Source organism: Lissotriton vulgaris, chromosome 10, assembly GCF_964263255.1.
Source record: "Lissotriton vulgaris chromosome 10, aLisVul1.2, whole genome shotgun sequence".
NCBI lineage: Eukaryota > Metazoa > Chordata > Amphibia > Caudata > Salamandridae > Lissotriton > Lissotriton vulgaris.
This window is the reverse complement of record NC_141698.1, coordinates 537,722,911-537,748,665: the sequence shown is the minus strand read 5'-3', so window position 1 is coordinate 537,748,665 and position 25,755 is coordinate 537,722,911. Positions and strand designations below refer to the sequence as shown.

The following is a 25,755-nucleotide window of genomic DNA, read 5'->3' as shown; positions in this document are numbered from 1 at the left end:
ACACTATCACTCTAAGTCACTCCACTCCAACAACCTAGCAGGTATTGATTATATTTCTCGTACAGGTCAGGTACGATGCGCATTTGAAGTCAATGAAGCCTCACTGAGGTACTCTGTACAAGTTCTAGATGTTTTCCACAAATGAGAATTTTCTCGGGCTTTGTAAGGAACTGCTTAATTTTTGACCGTTTCAATAACTGAAGGCATATGAGCTCAGTTTAACGCATATTTTTCAGAACCTGTCCCAGAGAATCGCAATCTTCATGTGCACCAGTATTGGCATGGAAAGCTTTGTCAATGGCCAGAGTTAGCAAATTGCGTACTGGCTGTTTTGGCATTGCCTGTCTCAATTGCCAATGTTGAGAGGGCTTTTTCACAGATAAATGTTTACATGGGAAGGAAAGAGCAAGTGCATGACCAAAGACTCACTAAATAATTATTGTGTGGTGCACTACCATAAGTTTGATTTATAAAAATGCATTTGAACCTCATACACCGTGAACGTTCCATAAATACTGGAAAAACACTGTTTCTGTTGTTTGTAATTGCACAAAGATTTGTAACCACTGATAAACACAATTTTTTAAGGTATTGAAAACACTGAAAAAATACCACTAGAATTTACCAAAAATAGAAACTGAAAACTGGAAAGCCTAAGCCAAAAGTCTAAACCCTTGGGACACGTCCAGCCCAAGTGTGTAAAGTCCGCGCAGGGAGCAGAAAATCGCAAACATTTGTCGATGTCCAGCAGGCCCATCCTAGGCAGCGTGACTGGGTACGGTACAACCGATGTATGTATTTAAACTGAATAGTTTGGCTACAGCAGTATTGCCACTGTATAGGAGAGAGGTAGCTAGCCAGGCCCTTGCTCCATGCCCAGCATACGCACTCCACCATTTCTATCCACCCCGGGGGAATTTATTTGGCAGAAATAGTGCTTTTTGCAGTGGCCAAGGGGATGCTAGATCGCGACATGTGGCTGAAAAGGTGTTGGGTGAATTCAAAAGTGGAGGAAACTAGCTTGGGGACAGAGCGTGTAAAATTGGAGTGCAGGGGAATCCATTCCACCCCTCGCTAGGGGTAGTGCTAGGACGTCATAGGTGATAAGAGACTGCCGTCTCACTTACATCAAGGTAAAAATGTTGGATTTCAGTTTTTTTTAAAATTGCGATGTAAGTGGGATAGGGATATTTATAAACAAGTACAGGAATTTGGGAAGCACGATCATTTTTGCGATGGCAATGTGCCCCGCCAATGAGAGAGGAATTTTTTGCCATGTTTGTATCCTGGTCTTCAGCAGCTCCATTGCTTTACCGAAGTTGAATCTCCACAACTCATCCAAACTCCGGTCAGCCAGAGACCCAGATGCCTAGTAGGACCAGTGGCCCAAATGGATAGTCTGTGGGGACGATTGCATGGCATCTGTATGCCGGGAACAGGACAGACTTCCCCCAATTAATCTGGACGCTGGAAAGGCAGCCAAAATGGATAACCTCCCTAGTCATGGGAGCCAGATTACCTTGTGGCTCATGAATATATTTTGTGACGTTGTCGGCAAACATGGACGTGAACAGAGTGTGTGACGTGAAGCCAATGCCTTGCGGAGTGTGGTGCTGGTGTAGGCGAGCCGCCAGTGGTTCCATTGCGATAGCAAATAAAATGGGGGACAGAGGACAACCCTGTCTGGGGCCCCTCGTGATTGCTATAGAATCAGTCACCTGCCCATTGACCCTCATATGCACTGTCGGGAGTGTATAAAGGAGCTGAATTTTTTCGGGACAAAACCAAGACTAAAGTCTAGGCCAGGTAGGAGGTAGAATATGAAAAGCCACTCAAAAGTGTCAAAAGCCTTGGTGGCATCCAGGAGGGCAGCTCCAGCAGGCAAGGAGGGATTAATCTTGTGAAGGACTGAAAAAATGGCGCGCAAATTATGTGAGGTGGCGCGACCCGGGATGAACCCCGAGTGGTCAGGGCAAGCTATTAAAGGCATCAGCGGGAGGAGATGATTGGCCAAAAGTTTAGCATTAATGTTATTGTCGGTATTAATTAAAGATAACAGATGATATGAATCACAGCTTTCAGGGGTTTATTCGGCTTTAACAAAAGAGTGATCATGGCTTCATAGAGCGATGGGGGAAACCTACCCAGGTCAAGGCACTCATTATACATCTCAGCCATGTGTGGGACAAGGAGGGATGCATACTATTTATACAATACGGAGGTGAGCCCATCTTAGCCCGGAACCTTGTCGCCCGGGAGACTTGAGATGACCTTTGAAATTTCCTTGTGCATGAATGGTTCATTCAAATACTCCCGGTGACAGTTGCCGAGCCATAGCAGCTCAATAGAGTCAAAATATTAATCAAGGGATTCCCTAGAAGCGGCCTCCCCCACGGTGTACAATTGTAAGTAGAAAGTAGAGATCCTCTTGATAATGTCCGAGGGGGAGGTAGTTCACCCAGCGTTCTCGTCGCAGAGTGCTGTAATGTAGGAGGATGCATGTGGCTGCCTGAGATGATTCGCTAAGGTCCTGCTGGGCTGATAGCTCTCCCCATAATGGCGAGTGCGGGCCTCCCTACCAAGGAATGCCACTCTGTGAGCTTGGATCTAATGGAGGCCAGAGTGGCTTGGTTGGGGTCCTGGGCGTGCTGGAGATCTAGGGTTTTGATGTCTTTTTCAAGACGCTCAAGGGTGCCCCTAATTGATTTCAACACCTAGGATTGTTTTGCGATGCATTCCCCCCTGATTACAACCTGAAGGCCTCCCAGAGCGTTGAGGGTGACTCAACGAAACCAGTATTGCGCTTAAAGTATTTGATGATGACACCCCGGATGTCCTTCCGGAACGCAGTGTCACAGAGCGAGATGGGGAGGTGGCATCATTCAAACATGCGATGCAGGGTGAGCGGAAAGCGCAGGCACAGTCACACCGGGATGTGATCGGACAATGTGCGAGCCAGATGGTCTAGTGAAGTGGTCCATATGGCGACATCTCGGGTGGTGAGCCGTAAGTCAATGTGGGACCATGTTCCGCACGAGCAGGAGATGCAGGAGCCTTTGTGTACACCTGGGTGCGCATGCCGCCAGGCATCCAGCAGGGAGTTGTTCTCTAGGATTGAATGGAGAGTAGCAGTGGCCTGCGGGTGATGTGTGCAATCCCCAGAGCAGTCCAGTGTTGGTGAAGGTGCAATGTTAAAATCTGGTTATAGAGGGCACTGACAAGGATTACATAGCAGCCCGCAGGGTCTATGTAGGAGTGGGTGCCAAGCCAGGATAGGTCCCGTTCTGAAGAGGATGGTGACGCCTCTCGCATAGTTAGAATGGAAAGTCTTGGAGGATTCCCCCAGTGGTGAGAGTGCTCCCTGGAAGAGGTAGCAGAAAGGAGATGCGTCTCCTGAAGAAAGCAAACGTCCACCATGTGTCTGTAGAGATGTGTGTGCATGAGAAGTGCTTTGCTATAATCATTTAGGCACCTAATGTTCCATGTCACAAAGGTGGTGTCAGTCATAGGGAAGTCATGGGGAAAATGATAAAACAGCGCCAGCGGTCTAAAGTCGGACCAAGGAAAGCCAGTGTCTTACAGTATGAGCTGTCATGAAGGGCGTGCGGGTGATGACATGCCATAAACAATACAAGAAAAACAAAGCAGCAGACTACATGAAACGGTTGTCTAATGCGAACCCCAAAATAACAAACCCAGGTTGAATATCAAGTCCACCTAAACCCAGGAACCCAAAACTTGGAGGAAGTAGTACAGGTGTGGGAATCATCCCTTTGGGGTGCGTGAGCTTAGCTATTGCCCTGTGCCGCGAGGGCAGGGGGGTTGAGCATTGAATGGCACAGAGGGAAATAGCTAGAAAACAGTACATGCATCCGAATACATGCCGCACTGTTAAGGCAGGGTGAGAGAGGCATACCGAGAGGGACAAGTGCTCCCGCAGACTGTGTCACCCCAGCAAATATGGCAAAATACTAGACCTCTTGCAAACACAATACAATCCACAAGTAGGTACATGAGATAGGATGTAAGTAACACTGTGACAAGCAGTATGCATGAAGTACCTCCCAAGAGTCATGCATAGCTATGGGGTGAAGTTGAATCAAGTAGGAGTCCATCGTTGTTGCTCAGACAACTGTCTTTGGATATACAGCGATTGTGCTTGGGCGATTTCTGTTGCTGCTTAGCAAGGTTAGGACCGCCTTCAGATCAGTGAAGAATCTTGGCTTATCCCCACAGTTGAGACGAAGCTTGGAAGGGTAGAGCATGGCGTAGGTGATGTGAAGCTGCTGCAGAATACGTTTGACGGGGAGGAATTCCCTGTGAGCAACCTGAACTGAAAGGGTGAAGCCGGGGTAAAAGGATAAGACATTGCCTTGATGTCTCTCCCATTTCCCTGGCCTTGCGCAGTACAGAGTTACGGTCCTGGTAGTTCAGCAAACGGGCAATGACAGGCTTGGCTGGGGATCCCAGAGGGGACCAGGGACCAAGTGACCTGTGCCTATGCTCCAAGATAAAATGAGTGGAGATGGCTGGGCCAAAAATGTAACGGAGTAGAGTCTCCAAAAAGTCCTCCATCTTACCATTTGCAGTGGACTCGGACAGGCCAATGATCCGGATGTTGTTCCGTCTGCAGCCCGCTTCAAGGTCCTCATTCTTAGCGCAGATGACTTCAAGGATTTTGTCCATCTTTAAGAGTTTCTGCGCACCCTCAGCTCCAGCGTCCTTGGCATCCGAGACCCTGTCTCGAGGTGGACTATGCAGGTGTCATGAGAGTCCACCCTCTACTTGACCTGGTCCAGACATGAAGTCAGGTGATCAATTTTGGCATCTATTGACTTTAGGCTTGATTGCACGGCCAGAAGGATGGTACATTGACTCTCATACCGATCACCAGGGGGCTCAGACTGTGTGGACTGCTCACTGGCATTGCGGGGTCCTCGCTACCTCTACCTGCCCCACACCCAGTGAAGGTGATCTTGGGCTGCCTGGTGTCGGTTTTCCCCATAGTGACAGCCAAGACGGAGAAAGGACTGAAGAGTCCAAGAGCTGCCGGTAGTGGAGGGGCCCTAAGCCCGGAGAGAACCAGTCCAGGGAAGCAGATAGGGGTGAAAGGCAGCAATGCTCTGAGGAGCTTAACAGTTGCCCAGGTGAGCCTCAGAGAACACCCCTAGCAATGCTGAGACCAGCAGCCAAAGAGTAGAGGAAAGTCACTGGCAAGCAGAGGGGATGTCCAAAATCTGGGCAGAGCGAGCCCCAATGAACTCCCACAGGCCAAGCACAAGCCGCACCCAGCTGGGCCCCAGTTGTGCGTGCAGATCCGAGTCACCAGGGAGGCCGACCAACTGAAGCATCCCTGCACCAGTCACCAGGCACCAGGCAAAGCAAGGGGAGAAGAAAATCCCAGGAGCAGGCCTCCTCAAGTGTGGGCCAAATTAAGTGCTATGTAGGGGAGCAGAGAGCAGGAGAATGCAGGCAGTGAGGTCAGGCCTGTAACAGGCACCATCAAGCAGGTGGGAAAAATTGCAGTGACCCAACAGCTCGCAGCCCCCAACCTTAAGCACCTGTAGCAGGGGGCAGGCCGCCGATGTCCAGGGCAGCTACCGTTAACACTCACACGTATTAGGTGGGGAGAGCAAATCAGCAGGTCCCCGGGAGGCATCTACCGAGTGCAACCACTTCAGTTACTTCTCCTCTGAGAGGGATCCCTATCACCACCGACAACATCGGGTTCAGGGGGCCGCCCGCTTCCAGGCCCTGTGCCACCACAGGATCAGGCAAAGGCCCGGCCAGGCACTGAAGCATCTGGAGCCCCAGCTATGCCACCAGGCTGCGAACAATGCACCTGCACCAGGCCCGGGACATCAGGGGGCCGGAACCCAGGCCGGAGCATAGAAAAGACCCTCCTGAGTGCAGGACCGGACAGGGCCCAGGAATGCACCAGAAGGTGCCCACAACAGCAGCAACAGGGCAGGCCCTGCCAGTCAGGCCTGGCCCACGCAGCCATCCAGGGCAGCCAATGGGGTTGAGGCGGCGAAGCACCCGGACACAGATGCCTCAGGGCCCCTCAGGCAGCAGTGCAGGTAAGTGATATCAGGCGTCTGCATAGGGGGCCAGATGGTGCACTCAGATGATGGATTATTGCAGATGAGATGGGTCGGCTCGGCCCGACGGAGTGCCCTAACACACAGCCATCTTGCCACAGGCGAGACCTTGTCCCATTACGTAATGGGAAGGTTAGTGAAGAAATATAATAGGTACAGCAATATGACCATATTAGAAAGGGAGACCTGGGCTTTTTCCTCTCTCATTCTATTCTGCTGATGTCACCTTAATGTATTGCCAATTTATTATTTCAATAAAGCTTTCAAACAGAAATGGAGACCTGGGCCATGACCAGAAGTTGGAGGGAGCACCAGAAGGGAATGCTCCATCTCAGAGCATTTCAGAGGTTACCTTTGCGCAGTTCATCTAGCCAGTGAAAGACCTGGATTCCCAGGTATCGAAAAGTTGAGGGAGCCCAGTTGATATCCTCTACCAGGTACAGGGGTGAGCTGTGTCGGCCAGCACAGCGAAGAGGTAGGTCTTGGTCTGGTTAACTATGAGTCCGGACTGTGACTCGAACTGTTCCATCAGAGCTATTGCTGTGTTAGTTCCTACAGGCGCATCATTGAGGTATATCAGTAAGTCATCGGCGTACAGGGAGATAATATGTGTTTTTCACCCCCTAATGTTATACCGAGCCCTTCGCCACCACAGCTAAACAGCTCTGCCAGAGGTTCCATCGCCATTGCAAACAGGAGAAGCTACAATGGGCAACCCTATCGGGTGCCTCGGAAAATCCGGTATTGCATGGGCACCATTTTGCCCATTTTTGCCCTACTCTTGGGGTGTTCATAAAGTATCATCACCCATTTTTCCCAACCCTCGACCAGGTAGTCCCAGAGCACTGTGTCGAAGGCCTTCTCAAGGTCTATTGACAGAAGGGTCTCTTGCAGCAGTCGCCTGGCGTCTGGGTGATGCAACACTGGGTACATTATGCGTAAGTTGAAAAACGTGTTCCTGGTTGGGATAAATCTGTTCTATTTTGTGTGGACAACGTCTTACTGAGAATTTTAGAGCCCATGTTTAACATGCAGAGTGGCTGGAAATTCATGACCGTCGCCTCTGTTGAAGGCTTCCAGGGGAGGGGGACCACCAATGCATCCAGCAATGTTTCTGGAATGTACCCCAGCTTCTGGGATTCTGCATATCTCCAACTGTGGTGCAAGCTTTGAGGCATGGGTGGAGGAGAAGTCAGCTGGGAAGCTATAAGGTCCCAGAGTTTACCCTGTGGTCATTCTTTTAATCGCCGCCCAAATCTCTTGCACTGTCACCGGCCCTCCCATCGCATCTGCTACCTGACTGTCAATTGTCTGAGGGTCCAACGCTCTTATGAAGTCTCTTTGGGTGTCAGCGGAAGACATGGGTGGGGCCTTATATAAGGCTGTGTAATAGTCGCCAAATAAGGTATTAATGGCTTCAGGGATATAATCTGGAACACCCTCATTGGTTCTGACTTGAGTATTTGGAGATCCATGTGTCTCCAGACTGATTAGCCACGCCAGCAGTCAGCCGGGCCTCCCCTCTTCCTCCTGCACCTTAGTGAGGTAGCTGTTGCAGTCCTCACATCTCAGCCATTCGAGGGCTTGGTAGTTAAGTGAAGGTGTTTGTTTTAGGGCAGTTAATGCATCTGAACTAGTTCCTTGTTCGTTGTCCAGCCTATGTAGGTCACCATCCAGTCTTTCCAATTCCCGATGGAGTTCCCTCTGAGCTCCAATTGATTGCTCCAGGCAGTGCCCTCTCATCACCACCTTAAATGCTTCCCACTCAACCAGTATGTTGGATGCTGTTTGTGTGCTGTTATTGAAATAAGTGTCTATGGCTGTACCTATGGTCTCCTTAAAGCAAGTATCTTCTAGCGCCAATGGGTTTCAGTCACATAGTGGAATCAGTGGGCGTGTCCTCAGTGGTGGGATTGTCAGCAAGAGGGACTGTGGTCCAAGAGTGTGCGCGCTAGGTATTCTTTGTGGGTTACCGAGCTGCCCAGATTGGGTGTGCTCAAAAATAAATCCAGCCTAGTGTTCAATTGATGGTAAGAGTAATCACAGATCCTCTTTGTTGTACCCTCCAGGTATCTCCCAGACCCCAGTGTCCCCCTTAATCTCGGAACCCAGGTGTTTTACGGTGGGCTTGAGCGAGCGGCAATATTAGGTGTGAGCTATTTTTGTTAATGTCTGTTACACAATTAAAGTTGCCGCCCAGAAGTACATTTGGGATTAGTACCTCAGCCACAGGGGCCGAGAGGTTTAGGAGGAACAGCACTTGTCTTGGTTAGGGGTATATACACTACCCAATGTGATATCTTACCCAGAGAGCCTACCCTTTAGTATGTATCTACCCTCTTTATCTATGACTGTATGCAAGGGTTCAATGTGGATACTAGCTCGCACCCAGATCATCGGCCCCTTTCGTATGCGGAGTAGGAGGTTGCATATATTTTCCCCCTGCCTCTCCTTAATTCATTTCTCCATTTCACCACAGGGGAGGTGTGTTTCACGGAAGAATGCATTCTACATTCCTCTCCTGCTCAGGAATTCATGTAAATAGTGGAGCTTAGCAGCTGAACCCATACCGCTAATGTTCCATGTTATTAGTTTCAGTGTGCGTTGATCTGATGGCCTTTTCAAAGGTCTAAGTACTAAGTTCTGCCTCCACCCCCAAGCCCACTCCCTCCCCAGAAATAGGGAGCCAGGACCCCACCTGTAAAATAAGCAAACAGTGAAACAATGAGAACCCCCATGAACAAGAACTCCCCTGTTCCCCAGAGCAGTCTGGCAATGGCCAGCTCCACAAACTGCAAGCAAACCATCTGAACCATCTGGAGATGCCTCTGTGTCTGGGTGAGCCCTTCCAGGAGGGGCAGGCTATGGCAAGTTGCTAACCGTCTGTTTTGTGATATTCCTGAATGCAGCACAACCTTCGCTGCCCTTTTGTCCAGGGACTCCAGCCTACTTGTTTTTGGACTATGGCAGGGTGTTCCATTGTTCCCCAGCATGGGGCTCATTGTGGAAAAGAGTCAGTCCAGTCTGGGGGTAACCACTGGCAGTGTGACGTTGTCCGCTCGAGAGCTGTCGGATTCTGAGCCTCCAGTCCCCCCCAAATGAACCAGAGCCAAGTACTCATCTTAAGCCAGTCTTGTGATTTCAGCTGGGCTGAGACTCTCTCCTTTTCAGTCTGGGAGTGGCTAGGTTTTTTAGGTGATTTCCGCTTCAACCGGGTCCATATCCTCTTTCCCAACCTTATGGCCCCACGCTTATATTCGGCACTAGGGTTCTCAAATTTGTCCCCCGCTTTGTAGGATTCAAGCCATTCCCAAGCTGCTTCCGGATTTTCAAAAAATTCATCTTCCCATCCATCATTATATGGCGCCAAGCAGGAAACAACAGGAAATATTGCAAGACTTCTTCCCTTAGTGCCTTCTTAATCTCCAGGTAAAAAGCAAGCTGCTTCTGTACTTCCGCCGTATAGTCAGAGAAGATAGAGACCCTTCCATTGCCCAGCATAAATGGGCCATACTTGCGTGCCTTCTGCTGGAGGATATCCCTGTCTTTGTAGTAGAGAGGTTTTGCGTACACTGGTCGCTGTGGGCAGACCGGGCGGGAAGACGTGCAGGGACCCTGTGTGCCCTCTCCAGTGTGTAGAATGGAGAAAGACCGTCGGGTGCCACAGCCGCTTGGAGCCAGCGTTCTAGGAAGCTGATCATGTCACTGCCTTCCGTTTCCTCTCACAGTCCAATTATCCACACATTGTTCCTCTTATTGCACGTCTTAGGCCCTGCACTCCAACATGCTGACCCTTTTGGTGACCTCTGTGACTTGGCAGGTTAGTTTTCATTGTATAGGGTTTAGCTCTGTGATCGAAGTCTCTGCCATTTTCACCCTTTCGGCTAACTTGTGGTGTTCGGCATGCAATAGGCCCAACCCCACCGACACAGTGCTGATGTCCTGATGGAGGGTGGCTTTGGTGTCGGCAATTGCATCCAAGATCTTAATCAATTGTTGCTGCACCTTGTCCGTCACTGTCGTTGCATCCGTTGGGGCCTGTTCGAGGTCCATAGTCCCTTCTCCCTGGTCTGTGGGGGCACCCGCTGTCTAAATTCTAGCTTTTCCCATGTTGTATCTCCCCCTGGGGTGTGGAGCATCAGGGGCTCAGGTGAGAATATCCGGGGTGTCCCCACTGCCCACTTCAAGAGGGAGGTAAGTGTGTACCCTGTCTGGTTGCGGGACGTCTTTCAGCCACTATGATGGACCCCAATATTCTTGCAGGAAGGATGTGGCTCAGGGGAAGGATCTGTGTGCTGTCACAGGTGGGGGCATGCGTGGGTGGGATTCAATTTGCCTCCAAGGGTCTAGTCTGACTCTCCAGACCCAGCTCCTCCACACATCAAGGAGGGTGAGCTCTCTTCTGGGCCTCCACACAGTTTCTGTCCAGTACAGAGTCCACCACTCTAGGCCCTAGTATACTTGCCTCTCCTGTTGGGATATTAGCCCCAGCATTTGCGGGCTGCTAAGTGCCCACAATATGAGCCCCCCACAGTCACCCCAGAGAGACAGCCTCCGGACTCAGTGCAGTGCTATCAGTGGTACGTGGGTCAGTCCCTTTTGCACTGTCCCAATACAAGGATCCTCACAGGATGCAGCCCACAGTCCCACTGCATGGCCCTGGCGGAGCCCCCTAGTGCAGCGCAAAGCTCTCACCTGATTAAGGTGGGGGGGGGGGGGGCAGTTTGTTAGTTGCCCATTCGGTCCTACAGCTTTTCTGGAGCTATCTGTGATGGTCCTCAACCATGATTGAGGTCCTGTAGGCTACCCCAGGCAGTAAGCCCCGCCCCATCCTTGAGGGCAGACAAAGACCTAAGGCATTAATACTCTACATTTTGCAGGGCTCACGGCGGTTGCCAGTTTCTCGCTGTGCCCTACTCCAGCCAGATCCCAAGTGGGGAATACAGGTCTTGTGTCTTTTCCGCATATGCGGCCCGGGTTATTCTGTTTGCATGCCCCCAGGAGACCAGGGTCTTAGGTCCGGGCTTACAGCACTCTGATCATGGCCACCATTTTGTGGTCTAGAGCGCCGGCTCCCTCGGGTCTTACATCGAAGAGCCGCACAGCTCCAGCCCCACAAAAACTGCCTCATCTAACCCACCAGGCTCTCCCCTCTTCAGCAGTTCTCATCTGGTGACAGGGAGCGCAGGCTGGGAACTGCAGCAGACAGGATAATTTAGGGCCGCAAGCTCACGCGTCCACTATCAATGGCTTCCTAGCCACGCCCCAATCAATGCAACAAGATTGCTATTCTATCTGTCATTACCGGATGAAACATGTCACAGAGCTGAGGCTAGCAGCTGGTAAGTTCTCCCACTGTCTCATGTTTTCTAGAAGGTGATCCTCATCATTCATTGTTCTTACAAACCTAACTTCTAGTTTTAAACCATTTAAGGTGTCCCAGGGGAAAGCACACTGAGTCTAGATCAGATTGTGATCCGCAAAAGGGAAAACGTACCTAAAGCGCCTAAGTAGTCCAACCAACCAACCTAGATTCCTGGCTTTAAATCAGGGCACTCCTTTCTAACAGAGCATGCCATGAAGCTTCTTTAGTAGAATAGCACATTCATTGATCCAGGCTGCAGGCACTAATGGACGTCATTGGCATATGAGGAGTTTTAATAAGGTGGTAAGAAATGTGTTTTCACCTGATTACTTCTCAAGTGTATCCTCTTTCCCCTCCCAAGTAAACCACCCATTTCTATAATCTAGTATACAAATACTCCATGTAGCAGCAACACAGGGGCTTATTTAGAGTTTGGGGGACAGGGTACTTTGCCGCACATGTGTCATAGCAACCTGTCCCGTACTGTACTTAGAGTGAGGGGAACCACCATGATTCTGCCAGAGGAAACATTTTTTCAATAGCCTGAATGGCAGTGGACCATTGATCAATGGACTTGGGATCATCCTCCCAGTTGGAGGTGGATGTTAATACATAATGTTTTCCTGTTTAGGTCTGTAACCCAAAACCTGTCATCCTCAGACAGGAAATAGGACTAATGACTCAAAAGTACTGGGAAAAACATGCATGGAACATTATTTATCTGTTTTACCAAAAAAAACTCCAGCTTTGGAAGTTTGTATTTGATAATTTTTTGTTTTGAAAATGTTCCTGTGCAGGGGTTGAACATTTTGCCTGTACAGCAAAGCTTCAGTGCCACATGCTCCTCTAAAGGCATTGAGAGGCATATTATCAAGCTCTTTATCGCCGCGTTATCGGCACTTTTCTACCGATAATGCGACGATATTTGCATCGCCCTATTATAAAGGCAGCGTTAAGTCAATTATCGTGGCTTAAAACCACGTTAATTGACTTAATGCTGCCTTGGTAATAGGGCTCCTTTCATGATAAACTCATTGTGAAAGGGGGCGTGCAGTGGGTGTTGCGGTGGGCGTTCCACCAAAACACCCATTCACTTTGACGCTGCCACCTATAAACAAGAGAGGCGATAATAGGTGGCAGCGCCGAATTTAAGAACAGGAAAGACCTGTTCTTAAGGTGGCGAAACGAGGAGAAATGCTTCATTTCTCCTCGTTTGTGCTATTTCCATGTGTGCTGCCTTGTGCAGCACACATGGTAAAAGCAAAATGCCAAGGTTTCTTTATGTACAGGAAGGTGTCCCTTCCTGTTCATAAACAAACCTTTTTTTTAAAATGCCAATTTGTAACTTACATGTGTGCTGCATGAAGCAGCACACATGTAAGTTACAAAATGGCATTTAAGCTTTGTTTATGTGCAGGAAGGAACACCTTCCTGTACATAAACAAACCTTACCTGCCTGCGCTGGCGTTAAGTTGTAAAACTTATCACCATCGCAGGGGGAAACGCTAGTCTGCAGCATATCCTTGGTAATATGGTGCAGCCTAGCGTTTCCGAAGTGGCGAAGAGAGGCGTTAAGCCAAGGTGGCTAATACATCTCTTCGCCACTTTGTTGGTAATATGCCCCTGAGTTCTCTAACTGCAAGACAGAGAAGTCAATTTGGCTGGTCGTAGCTCCTCAAGTCGACAGAGTACATCTCTCCAGTGACCTGACTGTACAGCCTGCAAAGGCCATTAAAACTGCAGCGCACAACTCAGCATACGCTGGGGCGGAACTTAGTCAATGATATTCAGGCAATGTGAATCTTACATTTCCCAACTAAAAAAACAGTGAAGTGGAGGGGAGAGATGCTGCGTTGCGTGAATGTGTGATAAATAAGGCCCCAGAAAGATATCCTCTCTCTCTCTCTCTCTCTCTCTCTCTCTCTCTCCAATTTTACAGCCAAGATCATTGTTCTGTCTTTTATTCTTGGCTCACAATAAAAAGCTGACATGGTTTAGCAGAACTGACTCAGGGCCCCCTGAACCCACTACCAGGCCAAGAATGCATTTATTGGGGGTTGTCACACATCAAACAACCCCCCCTGAAGCTAGGCCTCTAAGCATGCTAGAAGCCAGATCCAGTAGAAAGTGCAACTCACATTTAATTTGTACCCGTGGTTGAAGTTAGTCGGCACAGTCATTCATTTTGAGATATTCACAGTTATTTTCAGTTCTTAATTTGAGTCAGTGGTTGCAGGTGGAGCCCAACTGCACTCTTTCTAGGGGATGAGACTTATTTTTCATCAATAGCTTTTGACCCAGAATAAGAGCGCATAAGGCAGAAAAGGAGAAAGGAGGAGGAGCAGAAAGTCAGAAAAACAGTGTCAAAGGAAGAAAGCAGTGATGAAAAGAACCAGCAAGATCCAGATAAAGAGCAAGGAAGTGTATGGTGGTGGAGGAAGGAGGCATGAGGGGAAATCAAGACTAAACATCTTTGATATTCGGCAACACCTACATTCGGTAACGCTGGCTGCCAGCGACTGAGATTTTAATCATCAGACTTTGACATAAAGGCAAAGAGAAAAATACAGAAAACGGAAAAGTAGAGGGACGATAAAGATAGAAAAATAAGGAGAAAGTGGGATACTGGAGACAAAAAAGAACTGTAAGAGTGAGATAAAGAGACGAGGAGTGTAGGGTGGTGGAAGAAAGAGGCAAACATTGTAATCCACACAAGACAGCCTTGGAATTCGGCAGCACCATATCAAATGGCACCACAACTGCTAAGTAATACTTTCGGGGTACGCACTACTAATCATGATCACCATCATCACCAACATTATGATTGTTATAGATATTATTGTTGTTATTATTATTATTATTATTATTATTATTATTATTATTATTATTATTATTATTATTATTATTACCATTATAATCGTTATTATTATTATTATTATTATTATTATTATTATTATTATTATTATGTTTTTAACAAGTTATGCACTTGAGGCAATCACAGGAAATGTGAAGTTGAGCAAATCCTTTATGTTTGTTCCGCAGAGTGGATCAATCATGCGCTGAAGAAATGGGAAAAAGATCCACAAATAAAATCACAGTGGCAACAGCTTGCCAACATCAGGAGCCAGGTCTCGTCTCTAATTGAAAAAACAATGGATGTTCTCAAGGAAACCGACTCAGAGTACTACAAAGGTAGACACATGGGCTGGATTTGTATTATATTTTCTAATATTATTGTGCCAATAGCAATTCAATGAAGCCTGGGATTCGAAGGTAACCTCAAAACATGCTTCCTTGTGCTGCAACTTCACAACAAAATTAACATTACCACAAGCCAGTGCATGTAAAATATTATTAAATGTTTTTCTGTTTTTTTATTTTTTGCTAGATGGCCAAAAACTGTTATGAACAATTTCACAGAAAAGATAATGCATTCACTTTGTTCATTAATGAACTATTTGTGTGACAGTAGACAATGAACATCGACAGATGTCCTCGGTATTTCTAGCTCTCCAAGACCAGACACACTCTATGATAGAGACACACGAACACATTAGATTATCACACTTTACAGGATTCTTGTTCTTGAAATCATGAGAGTTCTCCATTGTACCCCCATTAAATCCTCTGTCTATATTGTCCAATTTTCAATGTCTTGTCAGATTTTTTGTGCAAATATTGAGAGATTTTTCAACTTACAAGTGGTGAAAACTTTAATTCCTTGATTATGTCTTACCATTTGAGCTCGACTAACAACTACCCGGCGTTAACGTCATAGTCCCATAACATAAACCCACCCAAATAGCATGCAGAAAAATTATACAACAAAACAAATGGTTGCAAACTGTTGCATTTAGATAATTTAAATTTTCGTTGGGTTTCATGTTTTTGAAAATACGCAGGTTTACAGTATAAATAATACATTGTATAATGCTTCATCGAGTCGCGATTGACGCTTTAAAGGAAGTGGTACAGGAATTGACTGAGCTTCTTCTTTTTCATAGATGCAAATGTTTTCTTCAGTTATTCTATGGAATACATATTGATTCATTATTTGGGCTTTGCAAAGTATTAAAACTACTATCAGGCACATACATCAATGTTGGCTTTTGCGACTTCTTAATTGCGATTTTAATGGAATCACAATTAAGGAATCGCAAAAGCCTATGCATTTAGAAATCGCCTAAAAAATAGCCTGGTACATGCATCAAACATGTCATTTGCGATTCCTTATTAGCGAAAATTAAGGATTCGCTAATAAGGAATCGCAAAAGCCTATGCATGTAGGAATCGCTAAAAAAATAGCGATTCCTACAAATTCCTTAATTGCGAGTCGCAAATTGCGAGTAGCAATTAATGAATGACTTCCTATTCATTCCTTTGGGCCTATAGGCCCATAGGAATGAATGGGAAATTGCTTGCGCAATTTGCGACTACCAGTAGGTACTCGCAAATTGCTCATGCAATTTTAAGAGTGCATGGGTGTCAAAATTACTCCCTGTTGCACCCCTGAAATTGATATGTGCACCCATGTTACGCACACACATGCCCCAAGGGCATGTGTGTGCATAACATGGGACTTTGAAAAATGCACTTTGGTGCTTTTTTCAAAGAAATCGCAATTTACCATCACCTTACATTTGATGGTAAATTACGAATCTTAATTGCGAAATCTCAATTCTTTTTTCTTTATTGCATTGCATTTAAGGAATTGCAAATTACGATTCCTTAAATGCAATCGCAATTTAAGAAATCGCAAAAGATTGCGATTTTTTAAATTGCGAGTGGCAAGTTGTGTCATGCATTTCAAAGGCATATTTTGCGATCGTAAATGGCCGATTTTTGCGACTCGCACCGTTTACGATCGCAAAAAGCTTTGATGCAATTGCTTGAACGATTTCTAAATATTCCAAATTTGCGAGTCGCAATTAAGGAATTCCTCCCAATTCATTCCTATTGGCCTAGAGGCCTAAAGGCCCATAGGAATGAATGGGAAGACATTCTCAATTTGCTATTCTCAATTAGAGAATCGCAAATTGAGAATTCAATTTCAAGAGTGCCAGGGTGTCAAAAGGACACCCTATTGCACCCCTGAAATCTGTATATGAGTACATCTTGCACACACACATGCCCCACGGGCATGTGTGTGTGTGTAAAATGGAACTTTGACAATTGCACTTTAGTGCATTTTTCAAAGTTTTTGCAAATTACCATGAAGTTCAACTTTATGGTAATTTGCGCTCCCTATTAGCGAAATCGCTAATTATTTACTTTAAGGCATTGCATTTAAGGAATCTCAATTTGCGATTCCTTAAATGCAATCCCAATTTGGGAACTTGCAATTAATTGTGAATTCTCAAATTGCGAGGGCCTTGACCCTTGATGTATCGCAAAAGCTAATTATGTGATTGCAAATGGCCGATTTTTGCGAATCGCACCGTTTGCGATCGCAAAAAGCTTTGATGCATGTGCCAGTATGTTTATAAAAACCTGAACATAGTGACCTTTTTTCTGTCTACTAGCCACATTACTTCTCAGCTATAACAAAACATTACCTTGCTGTCCATTGTCCTTGTCACAGACTTTGAAGCACTGGGATCTTACCTCAAACCAACAGAAAGCCAAGCTGTATGCATCTATATGGGAGGACCACGTTTTGTTCCTTTTTCAAATTCTCTTTATTGCCGGTTTAGCTTTGAGAGAACTGTAGAGCTTTTTTAAGTTCAAAATGATTTATTAGATGAATTTTTCATAAATACAAAAAACAGAATACAAAGAATAATACTAAACAATATGGTATAGGTGCATAATTTAACATAGGAAATATAGATATCCAGTAATAATTAAATTGAATATCTATACATGCATTAATAACTACATAGTAGATATAAAAAAGATATTGCACACAAAAAACCTAAAACAAAAAAAAGGCTACATTGAACATCGATTGACTAATAAAAATTCAAAGAAGCATTTTAAATTGAGGAACATGTGATGATAAAGGAGTCCAAACTTGACCACATTTTAGATATAGAAGAAGAGGAACCAATAGAAAAGCGTGGAAATAAGCATTGCCCACCTCTAAGAAAAATAATCCATTTCCACCATGCATTAACTGAAAGTAAGGTAGCGTCTTTCCAATTACATGTAATAGATTTGATTGCAGTACCTTGTGGCACAATGTTCCCTATGGTTCCATAGTATTCCTCTCTCTAATGCACCTAAATGGAGAAAAATATTTTGGCCCCATATCCGTTAAATGCATTTCTTACCATGGCAAATAGTTCTTTTGGTGAAAGCTCCCCCATTACTGCCAATTCTAAAATCGCCTTTTTATCATTTGATATTACTCTGCCTTCCACTAAAAAGGTTTCTCTTTGGTTCAATCCTAAACTTCAATAGCATAAGCATATTCCTTTCTGGAACTTATGGATTAATGCTAGCATTTTGTTTGTTGCTGACATTTGTCATTATGATATGTTTTACACATTTGATGTGATTCCAACTAAATACAACCTACCTTTGCCTGAATTACCCAAATATAAATTACTATGTAATACTGTTCTTAATGCTTACCCGCAATTACTTTCTATGTCTCAGTCCTCTGGTATAGAGTTTTGTATTTCTGTGTTTAGCCGTCAGGTCATATAGCTTCTAAAGTGTACAAAATACTTATCGCTCCTAATTCCTCCTTCTCACATTTTACTCAAGAATGGTCACCACTCATAAATGTTCAATCTACTAACATATCCTGGAAGGATATTTGGAAATCTAACACAGTTAATAATCTTACGGCTACTCTTATAGAACCGTAGTGCTTTTGATGGATGTCATGAATCCTACTGGATCTCATTGGCCTACTGCATCATGTGGAATGCTGGCTGTGTGACATTATGTGCTGCCTACAACTCCCTTCCTTTAGCTACCCTCTCATCTCAGAAAATTCATCAAGGTCATAGACAAAAGACAGAAAGGTTATGAGAGACGTCTTGTGCTGTATTCCCTGTGTTGGTCAGGCAGGGGAGTGACACAGAAATTCTGCCCTCTTTATCCCCTTATCTTCTCATTATATTTCACTTCTGCCACCTCACACACTCATTAATCCAAATGCATTCCTTCCACTCCATTACTATACTCCCCTGCCTCCTCACTCACTCATGAATCAAAAAACATTTCCTCCATAACTTTCCTGAGTCTCACTGACACTGTGGTGTCTGTGAATTGAATGTTCGTCCCTCCAGGGCAGTAATCCATGGGCCCTACAAAGGTGTCTACAAATGTCCTTGTATTCCCCCTTCATTGCTTCTGGGTGGATCCTACACATTCTCTACTTAGGTGTCTGTTTCAATCTTTGCTTCCTTCCCCTTCCTCATTTGTGTGGGCATCAGAGACCCACTATTTTGACACCAAGGTATTCCTTGACTTGTGTATCCGTCACTCACTGATAGAATCCTCAGGAGTGAATTTTAGATGCATGAGCTGGACAGTCAACCATAGCCTCCTTTCATGTGTAAGATGGCACATTTATTTGTTTCACTTGTCTAGTATTTTTGTTTATGCCCCCCACCCAATGTTTGACTACGACCTAGGTCCTTGAGTACTGGTTGTATTACTCTTTATTGAAGTGAACAATATTGTCCTACAAAAATGTCATGCCCACTGTGTCACCTACCACTACATCATCAAGTTAAGTATACATTTACTACTCCTACTCCTACGTCCACATCTACTTACCTAGCTGTAGTGATAGCTATATAGTGGATGAAAAATACAGCGACCCCTGCTACACTACACAATAAGAAATGTATGCCTGTGGTTTGCAAATGTCGTCACTCCTCTGTCGCTTCTATTGACCATTCACTAATTATTCCATTTTATTGTACATGACTATATTCAGAGCATTAATGTGTTTGGTCGCCCGTCACTCCTCGGTCGACCCTATGGAGCAGTTCCTCTTCCAGTCTGCAGTCTGCTAACTCACATGGCTCATTCCTCTATCACTCCTGGGTAAACCATTTAGGCATATATGCTGGTTGACAGTAAATCATGCATTCTATAGACTTCTCCTCTGTTGCTCCTGGGTATACCTTATGAAACTTCTATACTGGGTACCTAATGGGGCACTCCTATTTGTCCCAGCTAGCGCCAACAAGGATTTCAATGGATGTATTTCTCATGTACTATTTGTTGCTTCCTGGAGAGAGAGGGACTGAGATAATTTACCATGGTCACTTATCTGTCTGGACAAGGGAACATTAACCGCACTTGCCACGACTTACTGTATCCAGTGCATTCTGTGGGCTGCCCCCCTCTTACTCATGGGTGAATTCAATAAAGACTCAATCATTCATGTACAATAATGATTTAATATACTACATACATTCTATTTCTCACTCCTCTTCCTGCCATCACACACTGAGGGACAACGACCTAGGAGATCAAAAGACTAGTCACAACACCAAAACGCTTAGCAGGTAGGCCACACTTCAATTCAGCAATGTTCCAACTATTCCCCCATCCCCACCACAGGGCAATGTGCCATCCATTGACTAATGCGCTTTGATGAATCATTATAGTTAAGAAATGCTTTGTTGGAGAAATTACAGTAAGGTACAATGTCATTCTAGTTTGCCCGTCTGAATGTTGTATCTTTCAGGCATTCACTTTATACAAAAGTAGAGTATACTATCCTCCATGAATATGTGCCCTGCCAACTATTTAGTTTAACCACATGCATGCGGGGGTTATTTTTGCGCGGCTTTTTTCCAAAAGCCGTGTTACATGACGACCTCAGCTCGTCATCAGCACACGACCACCGTGGCTGATGACGAGCGGAGCTCGTCATCAGCATCGAAGGGGTTAAACCTCTTTTGAGTCCTCTTGTCCCTACAGTACCTTTTTTTATTACCTGCTGCAAATGCACATTTCTTTTACTCTAACAAAATAGGTACTTCAAATCCAGATTTAGGTGGAAATGAGAGTTCCTGCCCAAATTGTAGGGACGAATGCAGTATTATTGTAAGTAAATCAACTCTGATCTTTCTGGGGCTGCATTCTCCACATCAAACATGGCAGAATGAACCCCAGAGAATGTAACTAGAATTCAGGAAGCCCCCAGAGAAAACAGTACGGAAACACCAATTTTATGACGTAATTTCCAATTTCATAAGTAAAAGATCAGAATAGTGCAATTATTTAGAATCCAGGAATTACGAATCCCTACAGTTACCATAACTACCAGTTCGAGCTTCAATGATAACCTGGCAATGAGAGCCTAAGTATGTGAATAACATAACCTAACATAATGTAATTATGCCATTGGGTATCTGACTGTTTTATTTAGTGCCATATTACTGATGTTCAGAGAAGGACAGTTGCAGTTTTATAGTTTGCACCCTTATTAACCAGTCTTCATTGAGTAATTTACATCAAACTTAAGTTAAACAACATTCATTACACAAAATCTGAGCATTACATTGTTTTATGTAGATTGCTCAAACAGATCAAAAGGCATGTGAGGGTCCCATAACATGTTACTGGTGGGCTCTAGTTGGCAAGTGTTTGCACCTTTGTCCAAGTAGGGACCCTTCCTTCTAGTCAGGATAATGGAGTTGCATTCCTAAAATAACCCCTGCTCACTCCCTTGGTAGCTGGGCGCAAGCCAGTCAGGCTTATCTTAGAGGCAGTGTGTAGAGTATTTGCACGTAACCAACACTAATATTGTTCAAACACTACAAACAGACATTACACCAGTTTTAGAAAAATATCCAATAGTTTATATACTTAAAACAAGATAAAAATGATAAAAATTCACAATACTACATTTAGAAATCTTCAGTAATCCAAATAGACTTAGAAAATCGCTCCTGGAAGTTGATAGCTCCGTCTGGGGATATCACAGAATTGTGAGCAACAAATGCAAGCAGTTCTGGCTGATTGCGTTGTCGCGGGCCAGCTAAGGTGTTGAGAAGACCGGCAAAACAGTACCTTTAGAAATGCAGGGCATCAGTAACCTCTCGATGAGCCCCGAAGGCTAGCGTCCACAGGCATCGGTTCCAGAGGTCGGTGCAAGAGTCGTCGGGCCCTTGAAGTCACAAGCATTGCAGATCAAACTCTTCCCTAAAGAAGTCGGAAGTGCCGGCATCGGCAGGTGTCGGGGCTGCGGTGCAAAGTGCAGTGGTGTGACTTGTGCTGCCCTGCGTTCGTGGTTTAGGCAGCGAATGCGTAACGGTTGTCCAGAGCCGTCCGTGAGACCGGGGCTGCGGTGCAAAGTGATGCGGCGCTTGTCGCAGTGCTGGCAGGTCATGGTGCAAGCACCGGCATCGTCGTTGCTGAAGCGCTGTAGTCGGCTGATGAACAGGATTCGATGGCCCCGGCGTCGGTAGGCCAGGCTGCGGTGCGGGGTGAGGATAGTGCGTTGTGTAACTTACGAGCGGTGCCCTCGAACCACAGTGCAAGCAGCGGCATCGGTGTTGGCGTAGAGTGTCACCATCAGGGATACCAGGGTGAAGGCGTGCAGCAAAGCAGTGTCGAGTGCGGTGCCCACAGGTCGTGGTGCAAGCAGCGGTTTGTGGCGGCATCAGGTGGCGTCGTCGGTGAGACCAGGGTTGCGGTGCGGCGGTGCCTTCATGACACGGAGTTGGTAGCGGCATAGTAGAGCACAAAACACACAATCCCCAGTGCTAATGACAGAAGAACTTCAAGTCTTTGCTGTTCCTGAGACTTCTTGAAAAGGGGCAAGCTCTACCTCAAGCGCTTGGCGAAACTCAAAAATAGGAAGTTGTAGAAAGTTCAGTCCAGTCCTTTCACTGCCAAAGACAGAAGCAGCCACTGCAAGCCAACACAGCAAAGCCCACAGCAAAGTGCTATTCTCTCCACACAGCTTCTCCAGCTCTTCTTCTTGGCAGTGTTCTTGGTTCCGAAAGAGTTCTAAAGTTCTGGGGTCTGGGCCCGAATATTTATACCCCAAAATACTTTGTACTCTCAGGCAGACATTGTCTGTGCTTAGTCCAAACCAGTTCTGTCATCTCTGGCCCAAATTCCTGGCAGGGGGTGGAGCCAGCATTGTGGAAGGCAGACCAGGCCCATTCTGGTGCAAGGAAATCTCCTTCCAGTACTCTAAATGCAGCCCAGGTCTATTCAGCCCAGCCCTGACCCATCAGACTCTCTGGAGCCACTGCACATACCTAGCTCCTGTCACTCCAAAGCCAGATAGTGAATCCATATCCTAGCAGAGGCACGCAGGATGGCTAAGCAAGAAAATACCTACTTTCTAAAAGTGGTATTTTCAAAGACAGAATATAAAAATCACTTTTACTAAAAGATGCATATTTAGATTCTGATTTCAGGCATACCAAACTTTTTTTTCCTATCTGGTCACAAAGGGAAGTTATATTTATAAGATGCTATAAATTAACTCCCATGCTGCTCCTATGGGCCAGATAGCCTTTCAGTAATGAAAAACGAAATTTGCTGTATTTCACTATCAGGACATGCCACACACATCAGGGCATGTTCTACCTTTCACATACATGTCACCCTGCCCACAGGGGTACCTTGTGACTACCTAACAGGTGACTTACATGCAAGAAAAGGGAAGGGTAGGTCCTGGAAAATGGGTGCACTTGCCAAGTCGAGATGGCAGCACTAGACTGCACACAGACACCACAGCGGCAGGTCTGAGTTACCTTTGAAGGGTTGCTTGTGTTGGTGGCACAACTAGTGCTGCAAGCCCACTAGCAGCATTTGATTTACAGGTATTGGGCACAACCAGTGCACTGTACTAGTGACTGGCTAGTAAATCAAATAACCAATCATGAAATCATAACAACAATTTACAACAGGAGCACTTGCACTTTAACAGTGAACAGCAGTGAGAAAGTGGGCAGAGACACTAAACCAACAAAAACAGAGTAAAAACCGGAAGGTCAGAAAAAAAAAAGATAGGGGAAACACACCAAAAGATGCCAAATCTAACGGTTTCCCTTGCAAATGATTTGAGTTTTGCCGTTTAAAAATGTCTCCTTGCATAAATCCAAAAGCACTGTACAAAATTACCAAAACTTTTAAGGTAATTTCCTGATCTTTCTTGGTTTAGGGAAATGTTGTGTAGCTGTTTTCAACATATAATGCAAAGTGTTGCTTCTATTGGGCACGAACCATCTCAGCATATGTTCGTCAATGTTAACAATCCCCAGAAAAATAATGTATAAAAGACAGAATTAATTAAGGAGAGACATTGTCATGTGAAAAAGATCATGAGCAGAAGGATTCATACTAGAATTGGTTGTGATGATCGTAGTTTGTGTATATATGACAGGGTTCCGATAAAAAGCTGTAAAGAAAACACAAAAACTTAAATAGCATGAGGCATATTTGTCATTATATTGCTTCGCCCTTGTGCCACGCAAGGGGGCGCAAGGGCAACGCAACAACAAACTCAGGTTTATCACGCCTCGCAAGGCCTTGTGTGGCCCTGCATGGCGTTAATCTGCCCCAGGAAGGTGTTTTGGGGTGTAGCAGGCGTATTCCCACCATCCACCTATGGATTTTGGCATATTCCCAGATTTAACAACAGTGGTAGGCTGGTAATGCATCAAAATGCTATGCCTCCCGGGGGAAGGGGGGGAGAGATGGGGAGGGGGGGAGGGGGTAACGAGGAGGAATATCTTCATTTCTCCTAATTTTTCCCTCAAGAGGAAAATGCCTCTCATAATTATTTTTATGCAGGAAGGTGTCCTTTGCTGCACAAAAATAATCCTGATTACTACACAGGCCCCCTTGTACCAAGGTGCAAACGTACCTGCATTGGTGCTTGGCAGCCAAACATGCTGCAGGAAATTAATGCACTATATAATTTTAAATAGAGCGCCTTCCTGCCCTTCCACACAGCACATCAAGGTGGCTTGCTTTACGTGAAAGTTTGATAAATATACCTCCAGGAGACCTTTCATGTTCCGGTTTTCTACACGGGTGCAGAAGATATATATATGCATTCCTTTTTGTTGTATTAAGGGCATACATTACCTCGAATTAGTGCCCGTTTTGCTGACAGCAAAGCTCAGAAAAACAGGGCAAGAAGTGCCTCTTTGTGATTCCGATATCTGATGCCATCCAGATTGCACTGAAATGAAGTGAAATGAAATGAAAAATTGCACTTATATAGCGCATAACTACCCGGAGGCCTCGCAGCGCTTTTGACTGATTGCTTGTGGCGAGCTCAGGGTAGATCAACACGCTTTTGCAAACAGATGAGTTTTTAAGGCCTTTCTGAAGGACATACGGTTACTGTTCTCTCAAAGGGAGAGCGGGAGAGAATTCCAAAGCCTGGCCGCAGTGTGGGAAAAGGAACGACCGCCCCAGCGGGCTTTGTTGATTTTAGTAGTAGTTGCTAGATGTAAAGAGCTAGAGCGCAGGGCTCTAGACGGGGTGTAAGGCGCAACTATGGGGTGCAGGATTACAGGGCCAGTGCGGTGAAAGGATTTGTGCAGAATGCACATGGCCTTGAACTGCACTCTGGCCGCTACTGGGAGCCAGTGAAGTTCTTTTAGAGCTTTCTTAGCTGACTGCCAGCGGGGAATGTTATACAGTAATCGGGCGGCACAGTTTTGCGTGACTTGGAGCCTATTGGTCACTGCTGCCGGGGCTCCTATGTATAAGGTATATCCATAATCCAGACGGGAGAGTATCAGGGCCTGGACCATGATCCTCCTCGCCAGGAATGGGAGCAGCGGGAGCACTTTGCGGAGCATTTTCATGAGCCCAATACATGTAGAGGCAGTTTTAGTGGCTTGGACCGAAAAGTCAGCGCTTTGTCAAGCCATATTCCGAGGCTCTTTATCTGAGGTTTGGGGGGGGGGGAGGAGGGCCGAGACATGAGGGCCAGATGGATGCTAGGGCAGACGGGGGAGGGTTGCCCAACAGCATAATCCCTGTCTTCTCCCCGTTAGGTTTAAGACAGGAAGATTGCATCCACCTAGCAACAGCCTCTAGACAGGGACCTAAGGTGTTGGACGATCCCTCAGAGTGGTCCAAAGAGACCACCAATTGGGTGTCGTCGGCGTAGGTAACGATACACACACCAAAGGGATGGACTAACTTTTCTAGAGGTTCCATATAGGCATTAAAAATAGTAGGGCTTAGGGAGGACCCATGGGGCACCCCACAGCTAAGTGGATGTTTGGGGGAGACTGTCTCACCTTCAAACACCTGGAAGAATCGTTCATCCAGGAAGGAGGTAAGCCATTCCAGGGCCGCGCCCGACATGCCCAAACCATTCAATCACTGTAA

The 25,755-nt window shown here is 45.9% G+C and overlaps 1 protein-coding gene across 2 annotated transcripts in view; it reads left to right on the top strand.

The window, feature by feature from the left end:
• Positions 1 to 25,755, top strand: part of LOC147688482 (UPF0764 protein C16orf89 homolog) — a 555,634-nt gene that overhangs the window by 221,818 nt on the left and 308,061 nt on the right. For both annotated transcript variants that reach the window (XM_086941376.1, XM_086941377.1), the window contains exon 2: positions 14,509 to 14,658. In XM_086941376.1, the coding sequence (XP_086797502.1) occupies positions 14,509 to 14,658 (150 nt within the window). The remainder of the gene's footprint in view (positions 1 to 14,508; positions 14,659 to 25,755) is intronic.